Source organism: Condylura cristata, unplaced genomic scaffold, assembly GCF_000260355.1.
Source record: "Condylura cristata isolate star-nosed mole 26May11 unplaced genomic scaffold, ConCri1.0 scaffold00026, whole genome shotgun sequence".
Classification (NCBI taxonomy): domain Eukaryota; kingdom Metazoa; phylum Chordata; class Mammalia; order Eulipotyphla; family Talpidae; genus Condylura; species Condylura cristata.
In genome coordinates this window covers 519,325-531,463 of record NW_004567127.1, presented here as the reverse complement: position 1 = coordinate 531,463, position 12,139 = coordinate 519,325, and the positions used below count along the sequence as shown (strand labels likewise).

General features: G+C 66.0%; 3 protein-coding genes across 4 annotated transcripts; 1 reads left to right on the top strand and 2 right to left on the bottom strand.

Moving 5' to 3' along the window:
- The first annotated feature begins 91 nt into the window (after positions 1-91).
- Positions 92-2,002, top strand: LOC101636378 (sodium channel modifier 1). The gene is made up of 6 exons (XM_004689442.2): positions 92-230; positions 429-517; positions 594-691; positions 806-894; positions 1,537-1,731; positions 1,846-2,002. The coding sequence occupies exons 1-6, from the start codon at positions 214-216 to the stop codon at positions 1,943-1,945; spliced, it is 588 nt and encodes a 195-aa protein (XP_004689499.1). The 5' UTR covers positions 92-213; the 3' UTR covers positions 1,946-2,002.
- A 448-nt stretch (positions 2,003-2,450) lies between these two features.
- On the bottom strand, positions 2,451-6,239 carry TMOD4 (tropomodulin 4 (muscle)). 2 transcript variants are annotated; one of them, XM_012730217.1, is made up of 10 exons: positions 6,148-6,239; positions 5,243-5,489; positions 4,897-5,053; positions 4,552-4,668; positions 4,134-4,223; positions 3,905-4,035; positions 3,724-3,831; positions 3,312-3,455; positions 2,862-3,006; positions 2,451-2,551 (listed from the first exon to the last, which is right to left on the bottom strand). In XM_012730217.1, the coding sequence occupies exons 2-10, from the start codon at positions 5,363-5,365 to the stop codon at positions 2,529-2,531; spliced, it is 1,038 nt and encodes a 345-aa protein (XP_012585671.1). In that variant the 5' UTR covers positions 5,366-5,489; positions 6,148-6,239; the 3' UTR covers positions 2,451-2,528. The 2 variants fall into 2 exon arrangements, with proteins under 2 accessions (XP_012585671.1, XP_004689601.1); XM_004689544.2 differs by having other exon boundaries at positions 5,243-5,485.
- A 581-nt stretch (positions 6,240-6,820) lies between these two features.
- On the bottom strand, positions 6,821-12,117 carry VPS72 (vacuolar protein sorting 72 homolog (S. cerevisiae)). Its single transcript, XM_004689543.2, has 6 exons — positions 11,938-12,117; positions 9,093-9,245; positions 8,853-8,967; positions 8,336-8,512; positions 7,860-8,004; positions 6,821-7,365 (listed from the first exon to the last, which is right to left on the bottom strand). Exons 1-6 carry the CDS (start codon positions 12,052-12,054, stop codon positions 6,978-6,980), a joined length of 1,095 nt encoding a protein of 364 aa, XP_004689600.1. The 5' UTR covers positions 12,055-12,117; the 3' UTR covers positions 6,821-6,977.
- Between the last annotated feature and the right edge of the window lie 22 nt (positions 12,118-12,139).

Sequence of the window (12,139 nt, the reverse complement as noted above, 5' to 3'; positions counted from 1 at the left end):
GCTCCTGCGGCGGGGCCGCAGCGGGGGCGGGGCCGGCGGCGTCCGGCACTGGACAGGGATGGCCCCTTCCTCCCCTGCCCCGGGGCTTCTCGCGGCCCTTCGCCCCAGTCTTTCCCCTGTCGCCTCACCCCTTCGGGCCTCTCCCCTTCCACCCTGCAGAAGCGAAGAGTCGGGGACCTGCTGGCTAGTTACATCCCCGAGGACGAGGCGCTGATGCTACGGGATGGACGGTGCGGGCGGAGCGGGTCCCGCCTGGGGCTGCTGCGCTAGACTGGCCGCGAGCTGCCGTCCGCCGCGACGGCGGGGGAGTCTCGCGCTCGCCGCTCTGGGCGCTTGAGGGGCCGAGCCGTGGGAAGTGCCGGGAGGCGTGGGACCAGCGGGGACGCCCCGGCGCCCCAGACCCGTTATCTTTTTGTGCTCTTCTCCAGCTTTGCTTGTGCCATTTGTCCCCACCGACCTGTGCTGGACACCTTGGCCATGCTGACTGCCCACCGTGGGGGCAAAAAGCATCTGTCCAGTAAGTGTGGGGGCAGGCAGGAGGCAGAGGACAACCTGACGATTCTTGTGCTCTTAATTCTCCCCTTTCTTTACAGGCCTGCAGCTTTTCTACGGTAAAAAGCGGTCCGGAAAGGGGGTGGATCAGAACCCAAGACAGCAGAATGAGCTGACACCCGACGAGGCCAAAGCTGAGGTGATCGGAGGAGGGAGGGTGTGTTCCAGGCACGGTTTCACTGCTCTCCTGTGGCCGGAAAGTGCCCACTCTCTGACTCTGAAGCCACCCCTCTGCCTCCCATCTGCGCACCAGGCTCCTCTGTTGACCCGGACCCGGCTCATCACCCAGAACGCTCTGCACAGAGCTCCGCACTATAGCAGCTGCTGCCGGCGAAAGCCCAGGTGTGCTGGGCAGGGAAGCCAGGGGCAGGGCGGGGCAGGAGGCGGACGGCTCTGAAGCGTTCCCCGACATTCCAGGGTTGCTAGTGTGCTGGACGTGGTAGCTGGTATTTCAGGGATTGTTTTTATTTATTGATGCACACAAGAGCTGGGGTGCAGACCATAGTTGGGGGGAGAAGAACTCCCCAGAGACAGAGTGGGGAGCGGGACAGGCGGATCCACTGACAGCCACTGCTGAGGGGCAGCGGGGAGACAAGAGGGGTCTGTTGTGCCCTGGGGGTCCCTCCCTGGCCGGGCATCGAACCCAGGCTGCAGTGGCTAGGGGCCACTTCACAGTGCTGAGGCTTAACCCCTGTGCCACCAGGGGGGCCCCCGAGTTTTTAAGCTTTGAAAAAGTTTGGGAAATAGAACTCTTGTAGTTCTACGAAGAATGGTGATACCTGTGCGTGTTAAGGGCTCTACGACCTTTGATTATTTCTTTTAAGACTTAAAAACCTGTTTGACCCCGCCTTTTCTAAGTCCATTGATTCCGAAGTCCACGGATGCAGGGTGACCTTTGAGGAGCACAGGGTCCCTGGTGTGGAGGGGGCGTCCCGGAGCGCCCTTTCCTCTGCGCCTTCACAGGCCCGACTCTCCTCTGCCCAGGCCAGAGGCCCCCCGGCCCGCTGCCTCCCGTCCCGCTGGGACACCGCGCGAGGTTGACCGCCCAAGTGAGAAGAGCCGCGGGCTCGCCGAGGCCGTGGCTGGCCCACAGGCTGCGGAGTTGGCCGCCGCGCCGCCCCCTGTGCCGCTGAGCCCCGCGAGGAGGCGGGTGCTGGACCACTTCCTCAGCCTGCGGAGGTGGGTGGCAGCGCCGCGTCTCCCCTCGCGAGCCGCCTCCATTCGGACCTGCTCCTGGCCCGCTACTTCGTCGACCTCCTCCCTGATCCGTGCTTTGTTTCTCTGACATTCCAGCTCTGGTTGGATCCCAGACGGACAAGGCCGATGGGTGAAGGACGAAAATGTTGAGTTTGACTCCGACGAGGAAGAGCCCCCCGGGCTCCCTGAGGACTGACCCCGCTCTCCTCCCCCACCCGGTTGGTCAATAAACAGCCGGCGCCGGGCACCTCACGCTGCTGTGTCCGCTTCCTTGCCCCTCTCAGGCCTCCAGCCTGTTGGTCCTCTGCCGGCCGGCCGGTCCTTCCTGCCCTGTGCACGCTGCCCTACCTCTGCCCCTCCCCCGCCCCACAGCCGTGCCAAGCCAGCTGCTGGCAGCCCAGCGCCCTACTAACAGCCCGCCAGAGGGAGGCCTCTGCCTCGGAGCGGCGGCCCGCCGCGGGCGCTCTGCGCAGGGCCTGGGCGGGCGCGGGGCCTGGCCATGTCTGGGAAGGGGCCTGGACTGAGCGCCCCTGGAGGGAGAGACTGGGGCTCCAAGGGAGCCCCACCTCCTCCTAGCAACCTGACCCTCCTGCCTGCTGATCCCTAGAGTATAAATAAGCCCCAGGAGCTGGCAGCGGCCCTGGGGGTGAGCGCCAAGATTCCCGCCCCAAAGCCCAAGCGAGGAGGAGGCAGAGTGGGCGGCAGGGCCTTTATTACAGGAAAGGGGGGCAGGAAGGGTGAGCGCCGGGCGCCGCTGCAGCTGGGAAGGCAGAGGGACTTTAGCTCTTTTTTTGCTGGCGACCTGTGAGAGGGAGCGTGAGCAGTTTATTCCGTCAGGCCGCAGCGGGTGCTTTCTCCTAGTTCCTTGGCCAGACTCGGGAGTACCATCCTGAGCCACCACACGCCCCGGGCGGGGTCACCCAGGAGGAGGTGCCCCGGCAAGTGAAAGCAGCGCCCGGGATGGCCTCCCTGGCTTCCCTGCTGGCCGGAGCCTCCTCCCTCCTGTCTGTCCTGACTGACCACGGACTTCTGGGGCAAGACTGCTGTGGCGCACCCCAGCTTTCAGGGGGGCCCACCGGCGTCCAGACCCCTCGCCACCCTGCGGGACTCACGGAGCTCATTGTTCCGCGTCATGGCCTGGGCGGCGCGCGCGCGTGGCCCCTGCTGTGTGAAGTGGTAGCCGAAGCGGACGATGGAGGGACACTGTTCGAGCACGGTGGCCATCTCCATCTCCACTGCATCACCTGGCCACTGTCGCTGCAGGGGAGGGGCCCGCCGTCAGCCCCTCTCTGTGGACGATGCATCCTGACCGTCCTTCCCGTCCTGACCATCCTGTCCTGTCCTGATCATCCTGACCCATCCTGACCATCCTGTCCTGTCCTGATCGTCCCCGTCCCAACCACAACACCTTGGGGAAGCCAAAGAGACACGTGTCTCTGGAGTGGACAGTGGGACGCGCTGACCGCGCTCTGGCGCACAGAGAAGCCAGGAACTCCCAGCCGCGCTGCCCCGGGCAGCGGCAGCCGCGAGCCCCGCTGAGGGCGGAGGCCGAAGCCGCAGACCTGGTTGTCCACGCGGAGCTCGGTGAGTGTGGCGTTTTCCCGAACCGCCTTCAGCACGGCCATGAGCCCCGCGCTGCTGATGAAGTTGGACTCGATGTTCAGGCTCCGGAGGCTGCGGTTCTCTCGCAGCATGTCGGCCACCGCCTGCGGGGCGGGTGGGGTTGGGGCGGCGAGGCAGCAGGGGCCGCAGGGGAGCCGCCCTTTGACCACAGTGCTGGGACAGGAGGTGGGGGGCGTGCACCCTGCGGTTGGGGCGCTAGGGGAGGCTGGCCTGGGAGGCTCGGAGCTCGGAGCTGGGGGGCTGAGGGAAGCGCTTCATCGGGGCCACCCCGAGAGCGTGATGGGAGCGCCCCGGCATGACCCTTGGTGCCAGCGCTGCGGGGTGCGGCCGGGGGTGCTGGCCTAGCCTTACACTGGCGATGGGGTCGCCGCTCTTTGTGGCCACCAGGCTGAAGCTGCGGACGTGGGTGTTGGTCTTCATGGCCTGGCACAGCTCCGTGAGCACGGGCATCGGGATGTCCTGCAGGCGGGAGAGGGCGGAGGCTCGGCGCCATCGCCGTCTCCTGTCTGGACGGGGTGGGGGGGTCGAGTACCTGTATGTTGTTGAGGTTCACCTCCTCCAGCTCCTTGTCATTGCTGCGAACACTCTTCAGGATCTCCTCGATGTTGGTGGGGTTCGGGGGCTCGTCTGGCACTGGCTTATACTTGTCCGGCTGCACCACACCTGGTGGCGAGGGCAGGAAGGAGACCTCAGCGTGCCCGCCGGCCCCTCTCCCGGCCGCCCGCGCGGCGCCCCCGGGCCCGGCCGCCGGCCGCACTCACTGCTGATGCCTTCCGTGTTGCAGATCTCGCCGCTGCAGATGGCGTCGTAGTACTGCTTGTTGCTCATCAGCGTGTACATGCCCAGGATGGCTGCGCGGGGAGGGCGGTGGGAGGCTCCGCCCAGGGCCCGCCGCCCGCCCCAGCCCCGGGGTCCCTGCTCTGACCCGTCAGGGCAGCGCCGCTCGGGCCCTGAGCGCCACGGCAGGGCGAGGGACCTGCCGGGCTCCCCGTCTCCAGCCGAACCGCCCCATTCTGAGCTTCCCCATCTGTGAAATCGTCCTCGAGACTTACTGAGTCTGAGAGGGAGACAGCGCCCTCGAGAAAGGCAAGTTAAAGCCACGACCTGGCGCCCGCCCCGGCGCGTCCCCCGCGGTGGTCCCAGGCCCTGCGCGCCCTGTCCTTGCCCGGGGCTGCCCACCTGCGATGTCACACATCTCGGCGTCCGTGGCCTGGGCCAGCGCCGCCTCCAGCTCGGGCTCCAGCGTGATCTGCTCCTGCGCTGGGATCTCCCTCTTGGGCTGAATAAAGGGCTTCCCTGGCGGGGGGCGACAGGCTCAGGCCGCGGCGTCCCCCAAGGCCCCGGGCCTGATGTCCCTTGTTCTCCAGGGGTGGGCTGCTGGGCACTGGGACTCTGAGCCCGTGTGAGGACTCGAGCCTGAGCTGGTGTGCACGGGCCAGGCGGTGGGGCCCTCGGCTGGCTGCCGGGAGCTGGAGGCGGGGAGGGCGGCCGGGGCGGGAGCGTGTGGGAGTCGGGGCTCCGTACCCTTCTTCTCGCCTGTGAAGGGCACCAAGTCCTCCCGCTCCTTGACCTCCAGGGCCTGCTGCTCCAGGTACTGCAGCAAGGCCTCTCGGTCCAGGGGTCCCGTTGGGCTCTTTTTGGTCTGATCTCGTTGTCTTAGTCCAGCTGGCAGGAGCATGTTCTTAGGGGTGAGTTTTGGGGCGCAAGTCAGACCGCCCCTCTGAACTGGGGCACCTGCAGGGTTCCCCAGAACATCTCCAGACACTTCCCCTGGCCCTCGTGGGACTCAAGGTCCCGGTGCTGACACAGGTCTCGGCGTCTGGGACCAGCCCTGCGAGAGCCTGGCCGCGCCGCCTGGCGGACGCCCTACCTCGGGGTCCATCTCCTGAAGCTCGCAGTCCAGCTGCTCCAGCTCCTCGGGGCTCAAGCTCCTGAGGATCTCGTCTTCGTCTATGTCTCTGTACTTCTCCAGCTCCTTCTGGTACGACGACATGATGGTCCCCGCCCCTCCCCGTGTGGGGCGTGGCGCCTGAGGGGCGTCGGGGGGTGTTGGACAGCGGCGGGACTGGGGGGGTGCTTGGCAGGGCCAGGAACTGGACGCCTGGGCTGGAGTCTAGCTGGGCACGAAGACAGGGACGGTCGGGTTGAAGCCGGAGTCCCCTCGCGTGCTCCCAGTTCCGGACGCGTCTGCGCCGCATTCGCCTCCCCGGGGTGTGATGGAGCAGTGGTGGCGGCCCCTCCCCTCCGCCCTCGCGGGTCGGTGGTGCCTCTTGCCCTTGCACAGCTGCCGGGGGGCCCTGCCAACAGCTGGCCCCGTGCCCGGGTCCCGTGGGAAGGAAGGGGGGCAGGCAGAGGTCTTGGGGAAATTCCCCCCCGCTGCCCCGAAGTGCAGCCCGCTGTAGCGAGGCGAACAAGGCCTGCTCTTTGCGTGCTGACGCCTGGACCCCAAGGGAGGGCTCCCCTCAGGGGAGCCGGGGCACGCCCGCGGGAGAAGGGTTTGGCCTCCGGGGAGCACTGAGCCCCTAGTCCGTCCCTGGCTCGGGGGGCTGGTGACCCAGGATCCGCGTGGGGCAGGCCCCAGCGGAGCCTCCCTTCTACGCGGGGCAGCCCCTTGGGGTGTGACCCCGAGCTGCACGGCACACCGCGCCGGTCGAGCGGCTACTCCCGTGTCAGCGGTGGTTTTGGACGGGACGACTGGGCCGTCCCTGCCGTGGGCGCCGCTCGCCGCACCCAGGGGCCTGCGCCAAGGCCCTGCGGTCCCCGGTCCCCACGTACCAGTCGTACCAGTCGCCAGTCCGAGCCTCCCTGCTTGCCGCCCCTGGGCTGCGCTGGGCTGCTGGAGCCCTGACAGCAGGAGGAGCCGCAGAGCGGGTGGGGGAGCAGGTGGGGGAGCAGTGAGCTCAGCATTTTATTATTTTAGCTCTGGCCAGGTGGGGGGGTGGGAGGTCACATATACACGGCTGCGCCCGCCAGCCCGGCGCCTCTAGTGGCCGCGCGTGGCCACGGCACCTGCCTGCCCGCAGCCGAGGCGCCCAGCGCTGGAGCGCCTGGCGTGCCCACGGCTTTGGCGCCCAGGGCGTCCGAGCAGTGAATCTGAGGAGACAAGGTGAACCCAACGGTTCTGTCTGGGTGTGTCACTTTAGGTGTCCAAAATCCAGCTGGAGGACTGCTGTGAGAATTCGGAAAGGGCGGCCCCCTCGGCCAGGGGTGACCGGGGCCCAGCAGCCCTCTCTGGCTCCCCGCCGCCCCTTAGCAGTGGGTGTCAGTGAATCCGCCTGCTCTGCTCCCCACTCTTTCTCTGGAGTCCTCTCGTCCCCCACACCTCTGGCCTGCACCCCGTTCTACGCAAAGATAAGTGACTTTTAAAAATCACACTATAGAAGGGCCGCTCCTCAGGAACGCTAGCAAACAGGTCTGGCCGTGCCGAGACACACGCCTGCTCCCGGTCTGAGCAGACACCAGACGGGGGATCTCTCTATTTTATTAGGTTAAAAAACACGAATAAAACCAGTAGGAGCGAGGGGCCGGGCAGGGAAGCTGTGGCAATGGCTGGCGGGACCAGAGCCAGTGGGGCAGGAGCAGGGGTCTGAGGACTGGGCTTCTCCTCACTTGATGACGATCTTCTGGCGCAGCGCCCGGGGCCCGGAGCCCGGGAGGGGCTCAGGCGGCGGTGGGCCAGGGCCCAGGGCCGAGGCGGCGGGCGGCAGCCCGTGGGCAGTGATGTACTTCTTGTAGGCCTCGCGGATGATCTTGAAGGCCCGGGCGGTGGCGTAGGGGATGTCTGTGACGGGGTCTCGGTAGAGGGCTGGGCGGTGCGTCACTGGGCAGACCTCCCGGACAGGGACCTTTGGGGGCCGCCCTTGGGGGAACCATTCCTCAAAAGTGGCATCATCACTGAAAGTGATGAAGGTTCGTGAGCAGCGAGCAGGAGGGACGACGGGCCCGGCCCCAGCACGAGGCGTCAACGCTGAAGCCGCAGGCGCAGGATCGAGTCTGAGAGAGAGAAAACAGCTGAGGAGCGAAAACAGGCAAGTTCGGAACAGGCCCGCCGGGCGGCCCGGTGGCGCAGCGGGCTGAAGCGCGGCTCTGACCCCCGCCAGAGGGACCCCGGGCCGCAGCAGACTCCGCCTGTCTCCCCGCTGCCCCTCAGCAGTGGGCTTCAGTTCATCTGCCTGCTCTGCTCTGCGCCCCACTCTGCTCTCTCTGGGGAATCCCCTCACCCCTGCACCTCTGGCCTGGACCCCAGTTCTGTATGCATGAATTAAAAAAGTGTGATGAGAAATGTTCCCTCTTCATAGATTTAAAAAGAGAAAAGGACCAGCAGGTGAGGAGCGGGCGGAGGAAGAGGGCCGGGAACCTTCTGGGCATCGGTCAGCAGTGGGCAGGATGAGAAGCAGAGGGGACAGATGAGACGGCGGAGGCCGGAGCTGGCTGAGGAGAGCGGGCGCCACGGGGCGCAACGTGGGAGCGAGGCCCCCGAGGCTCACCCTTCCACGTCGACGTTCTCGTCCTTGGGGCCCAGGTCCCCCACAAGCGGCACAGTCACTGAGTGGTAGGTGATCACGGGCCCCGGGCACTTCCGCTTTTTGTGAACCTGCTTCTTCTTGTCAGCCTCGAGGCGCTCGTACGTCTCTTCAGGGTCAGAGGAAGGAGGGGGCCGGGGTCAGGCCCTTCCCACCCGTGTCGCACGCCCTCGCCGGCCGGCATCTGCCCACCCACGCCGGCCGGGAGGCCTCCAAGCCCGGCCCCCCCGGGGGTCAGCTTTCTCGGCCCTGCTCTCCCATCTCAAGCCCACCCACTGCCTCAGAGGGGGAACTTGGGGCGTCACTGTCACTTCCTCGCCAGTGTCTCGCGACTGTCAGTCCTGCCCGGACCCCGCCTCGCCCCGCTCTGTCGTTCACCCTCCCAGTCCTCCCGGCCGGCGCGCCTCAGTGCTCCCCGCTGGCCGCAGCCGCGCACTGACCTAGCGAGCGTAAGTTGAGCTCCTCCGTGATCTTGGCCTCCCGGAGCAGCTCGTCCTGGGTCAGGGGCCGCTCGCAGTGGGGCCCCTTCCGCCGCCTTGACTGGCCCTGCCGCTCCTGCACGCGCAGGAACGTCTGCCGCGTGTGCTCCGCCGTGGACTGACGCATGGACTTCCGGCCTGGAGGGGGGCGCGGGGAGGCCGAGTCCGCGCGGGCCGCCGAGACGAGCATCATTCTACAACTTTACTCAGCAGCCACTTCAAACGTCCACACGCCGTTGCGGAATACAACGACCACCCTGGCGCCCCGACCCGGCCCGGCGGCCGAGGACACCGCCGCCTCGCGGGCAGTCTTTCCTGACCGCGAGGGGCTGCCTGGCCCCGGGTGGTCTGCGCCCCAGCGCCGCGGGGCGCATCCGTGAGAGCAAGGTTCCCTCGTGCCCCGCAGGGAGGCACCGACCGCGGCGAGCAGAGGCCTCCGCCAGCCGCCGGCCCAGCCGCCCGAGGCCGCCCCACTCACTGTCGGCGCCGTCTTCCTGCAGCCCCAGCGGCAGCAGCGCCTTCTCCTCTCGGGCCTTCTGAGAGCCGCCGGCGGGGGCGCTGGCCTTCCGCGGCCTCAGGCTCTTGAGGGGCTCCTGGGGGCAGAAGAGATGGAGGAGAAAGAGGACGAGCAGCGGGAGGCCGACCAGGGCCAGGCGGGGGCCGGGGCGGGTGCAGGCCGAGGAAGCACGGGCAGGCCGGAGCCCCCCGCCCTCCGCACCTTATAGGCTTTGGTGACCACCCGGCGCTTCCGCCGCGGCTCTTCGGCTTCCCCGTCACTGGATGGCTCGTCCCCCTCGTCGATGTCAAAGTCAGAGTCCACCTCGTCCTCTGTGTCCGACTGGTCCCCTTGGTACTCGTCATCTCCCGACTCCTGAGGACACGGGACACGGGTTCTCGCCGGCAGCAGGCCCCTGTGGGGCGGAGGCCTCGCCGCCCACGCTCCCTCCCGCCCAGCTTCACTCTCCAGGCGGGAGGTCTCCTGCCCAGCACCGATGGCCAGCAGTGCGACGGCCAGTGCTGGGCGCGAGTGGTGCAGCCAGGTCTTTACCTTCACGGGTGCGGTCTGACAGACACGTCACCGTGGTAAAAGGCAGCCTGGCATGCGGCGACATTAAGGGGCCAGAGGCGAGCCAACGTCGCGGCGTCAGAGGAAGGACTGGCCGCGGGCGGGCGTCTGGGAAGGCCCGTGCTGCGGGCTGCACCCCTAGACCAGGCGCCAAGCGGCTCTGTGAAGGACGGGACGGAACAGGGAGCGGGCAGGCGGGGCCAGCGTGTTCCAGTTTGGTAAATGCTGTTCTACACTGTGAGGAAGACGTGAGCATGGCTCGGAGTACTGGCAGCGCCTGGACAGCCCGGAGGGGCAGGGCCTCCCAGCGGTGGGGACGAAGGTGCGGAAGCGCGTCCATGAAGCAGGGCTGGGGCCCCAAGCCGCAGACGGCTTCCTGGCACTGCGCTCTCCCAGCTGACTGCTGGGCGCCTCCTTGCAGACCCCACCAGCTGCCTTGCAGGGCTGTGCACCTGCAGAGGTCGCCTCCGGCCTGGAGAGAACCGGAGCGCAGGCGGCAACCTTGTGCCTTCACCCTGCAGGCCAGTGACCCTTCTCTCTCCTCACTGTCCCCAGCACGGGTAATCACTGCTGAGGTGACCTCAAGGTACCAAGAAATGGCTTCTCAGCGAGGCCAGAGAAACAGCTGGGTATTGACACTATCCACACAGCGGGGACGCAGCGAGGATTCGGGGAGAGGAAAACGCAGAGCTGTATCTCAGCGCTCTGGGCAGCTTTTGGGCTGGAGCAGGGCTGCGGTGTCCTGCCTGAATGTGGGGTGATTCAGGCTGGGTCGAAAATGGCAGCCACGGTGGGAAGGGAAGGAGAAAGCAAACACTAGGGAGAGAGGAGTTAACCGGCAGGGCAGCACCTCAAACCCGCGGTCATCTCTTCACCAGTGATGCGGACTAAGGGGCTAAGCGCGGCCAGTGCGCTGCCTGAGTGAGCCAGCAGCACAGCAGCTGCACCCGAGCCGTCACAGATCTGTCTGTGCACGGACGCCCAGCACGACGGTGACAGCAGTCGGAGCACAGTCTCCGCTCGGCTAACCGGCACCGAGCCCTAGCTCCACAGGGCACTAGCTCAGCCACAGGTCAGCCTGGTGCCCAGCTGAAATGCTTTCGTTTACCGTCACTCCGTTACCGAGGGCCGTAAACAGACATGACCGGGCGAGAAACGTCTACATCATCTGCCAAGCGCTATCTTCATGTGTTTTATGGAAGGATGTAACTCGCCCTAGGATTGAATGCTGCGTAAGTATTTCTTAAGGCATACATACACTTCTTTTTTACTGAAGAGAGAAATTCGGGTTTGGCTGCCAGGAAGCTCACGGCTAAATTTACTATCAGCTGCCATCACCACTTCAGCAGGGAGGCTCCAGGCGCAATTACTTCTGATCTGTCTATTTTTACTGCTCCTACTTTTTGCTTATATTGTAAGCCTCTTTAAATCCTTTTTGGAGGCACGCAGGGTACATATTAAGTAACCGCTCATAAAATGACAGGAATAGGAAAATGGCCTTTGCAGGAGAGGCAAGAAGGTTCTATTTTAAAGCAGCAGGGTAGGGCTGTGTAAATAACTCCCACTCGGGCCCCAAATCCTGTGGGTTCCGTTTTAATCTCTCTGCAACTCTCCACTTCTGGACCCCACCGCCGGCTGCCGACCCTCCTCCTTACAGTGGCCTCTCTAAGGCCCAGCTTCGACTACGGCACTTCAGTAGGCCTCAGTCCGCCAATGCTGGGCCAAACTCCTTACCATGGCTGACAAGGCCCTATCTGACCTCTTCCGGTCTTAACAACTTTTACTTTCCTTCACTGTCTGGAGGGGGACAGAAGACGACACCCTTCCAGACCAGGATTTTTCTGCCACCTCTTCTCCCTTTCCCGTGCTACTGATCTTCACCCCGCTAACGTCTACTTTCCATACTGCCCCCCAGGGATGCCCCTCCCACCAGCTCTGGCTCCCACGTGTCACACAGCCCCTCAGCAACCACTCGTTTTACTCCTGATCATGCATTTTAACGGTGGACCCTGCACTGACGTGTGTAGTATGGAAGGGAAACACAACCCAGGCACTGGAGATGCTACCGCTGCACCAACAGTCACCCTAGCATCATTACATGCAACAGGAATAAACACGCAGGCCGCACGGGAAATGCAATAAACAGCGACACTTGTCGGACGGTCAGGGCACGCTGCCTCGGGAGCGGACAGCCAGGCCGGCGCTCCCAGGCCTCTGCTCCCCAGACGTCCCCGGTCTACTGCAGTGAATAAAGCGGCTGCGGGTCGGCGCGGCCCCAGCGCGCCTGCGAGGCGCCTGCCGAGGCCGGAGTGCGGCCAGGCTCCCTGCCGCTGGGCGCCCCGACGAGTGCCCCCCCCGGGCCGCCCAAGGCCCCAGCCGGCCCACCCGCCCGAGGACCGGCCGCCAGCGCCCCTCCTCGCGCCCCTCTTTGTCCGCGGTTTCTCCCTCGGGGACCGCGCTCAGCCTCCTCCCCTCCCCGCCCAGGCCCGTCTCTTGCCTCCGTGAAACCCCCATAGGTCGTCTGGTAGAACTCATCCTCCTCCTCCGCCTCCAGGAGCCCCGAAAGCCGGTTCCCCGCGGTCTTCCGGGGGGCCCGGCCCCCAGCCAAGCTCATGACGCCCACCAGCAGCCGCCGCTCGGCCCGCGCGGTCCCGGAGCTCGGCGCTCCACACCGCCACCTGCGCCGGCGCCGGAAGTCC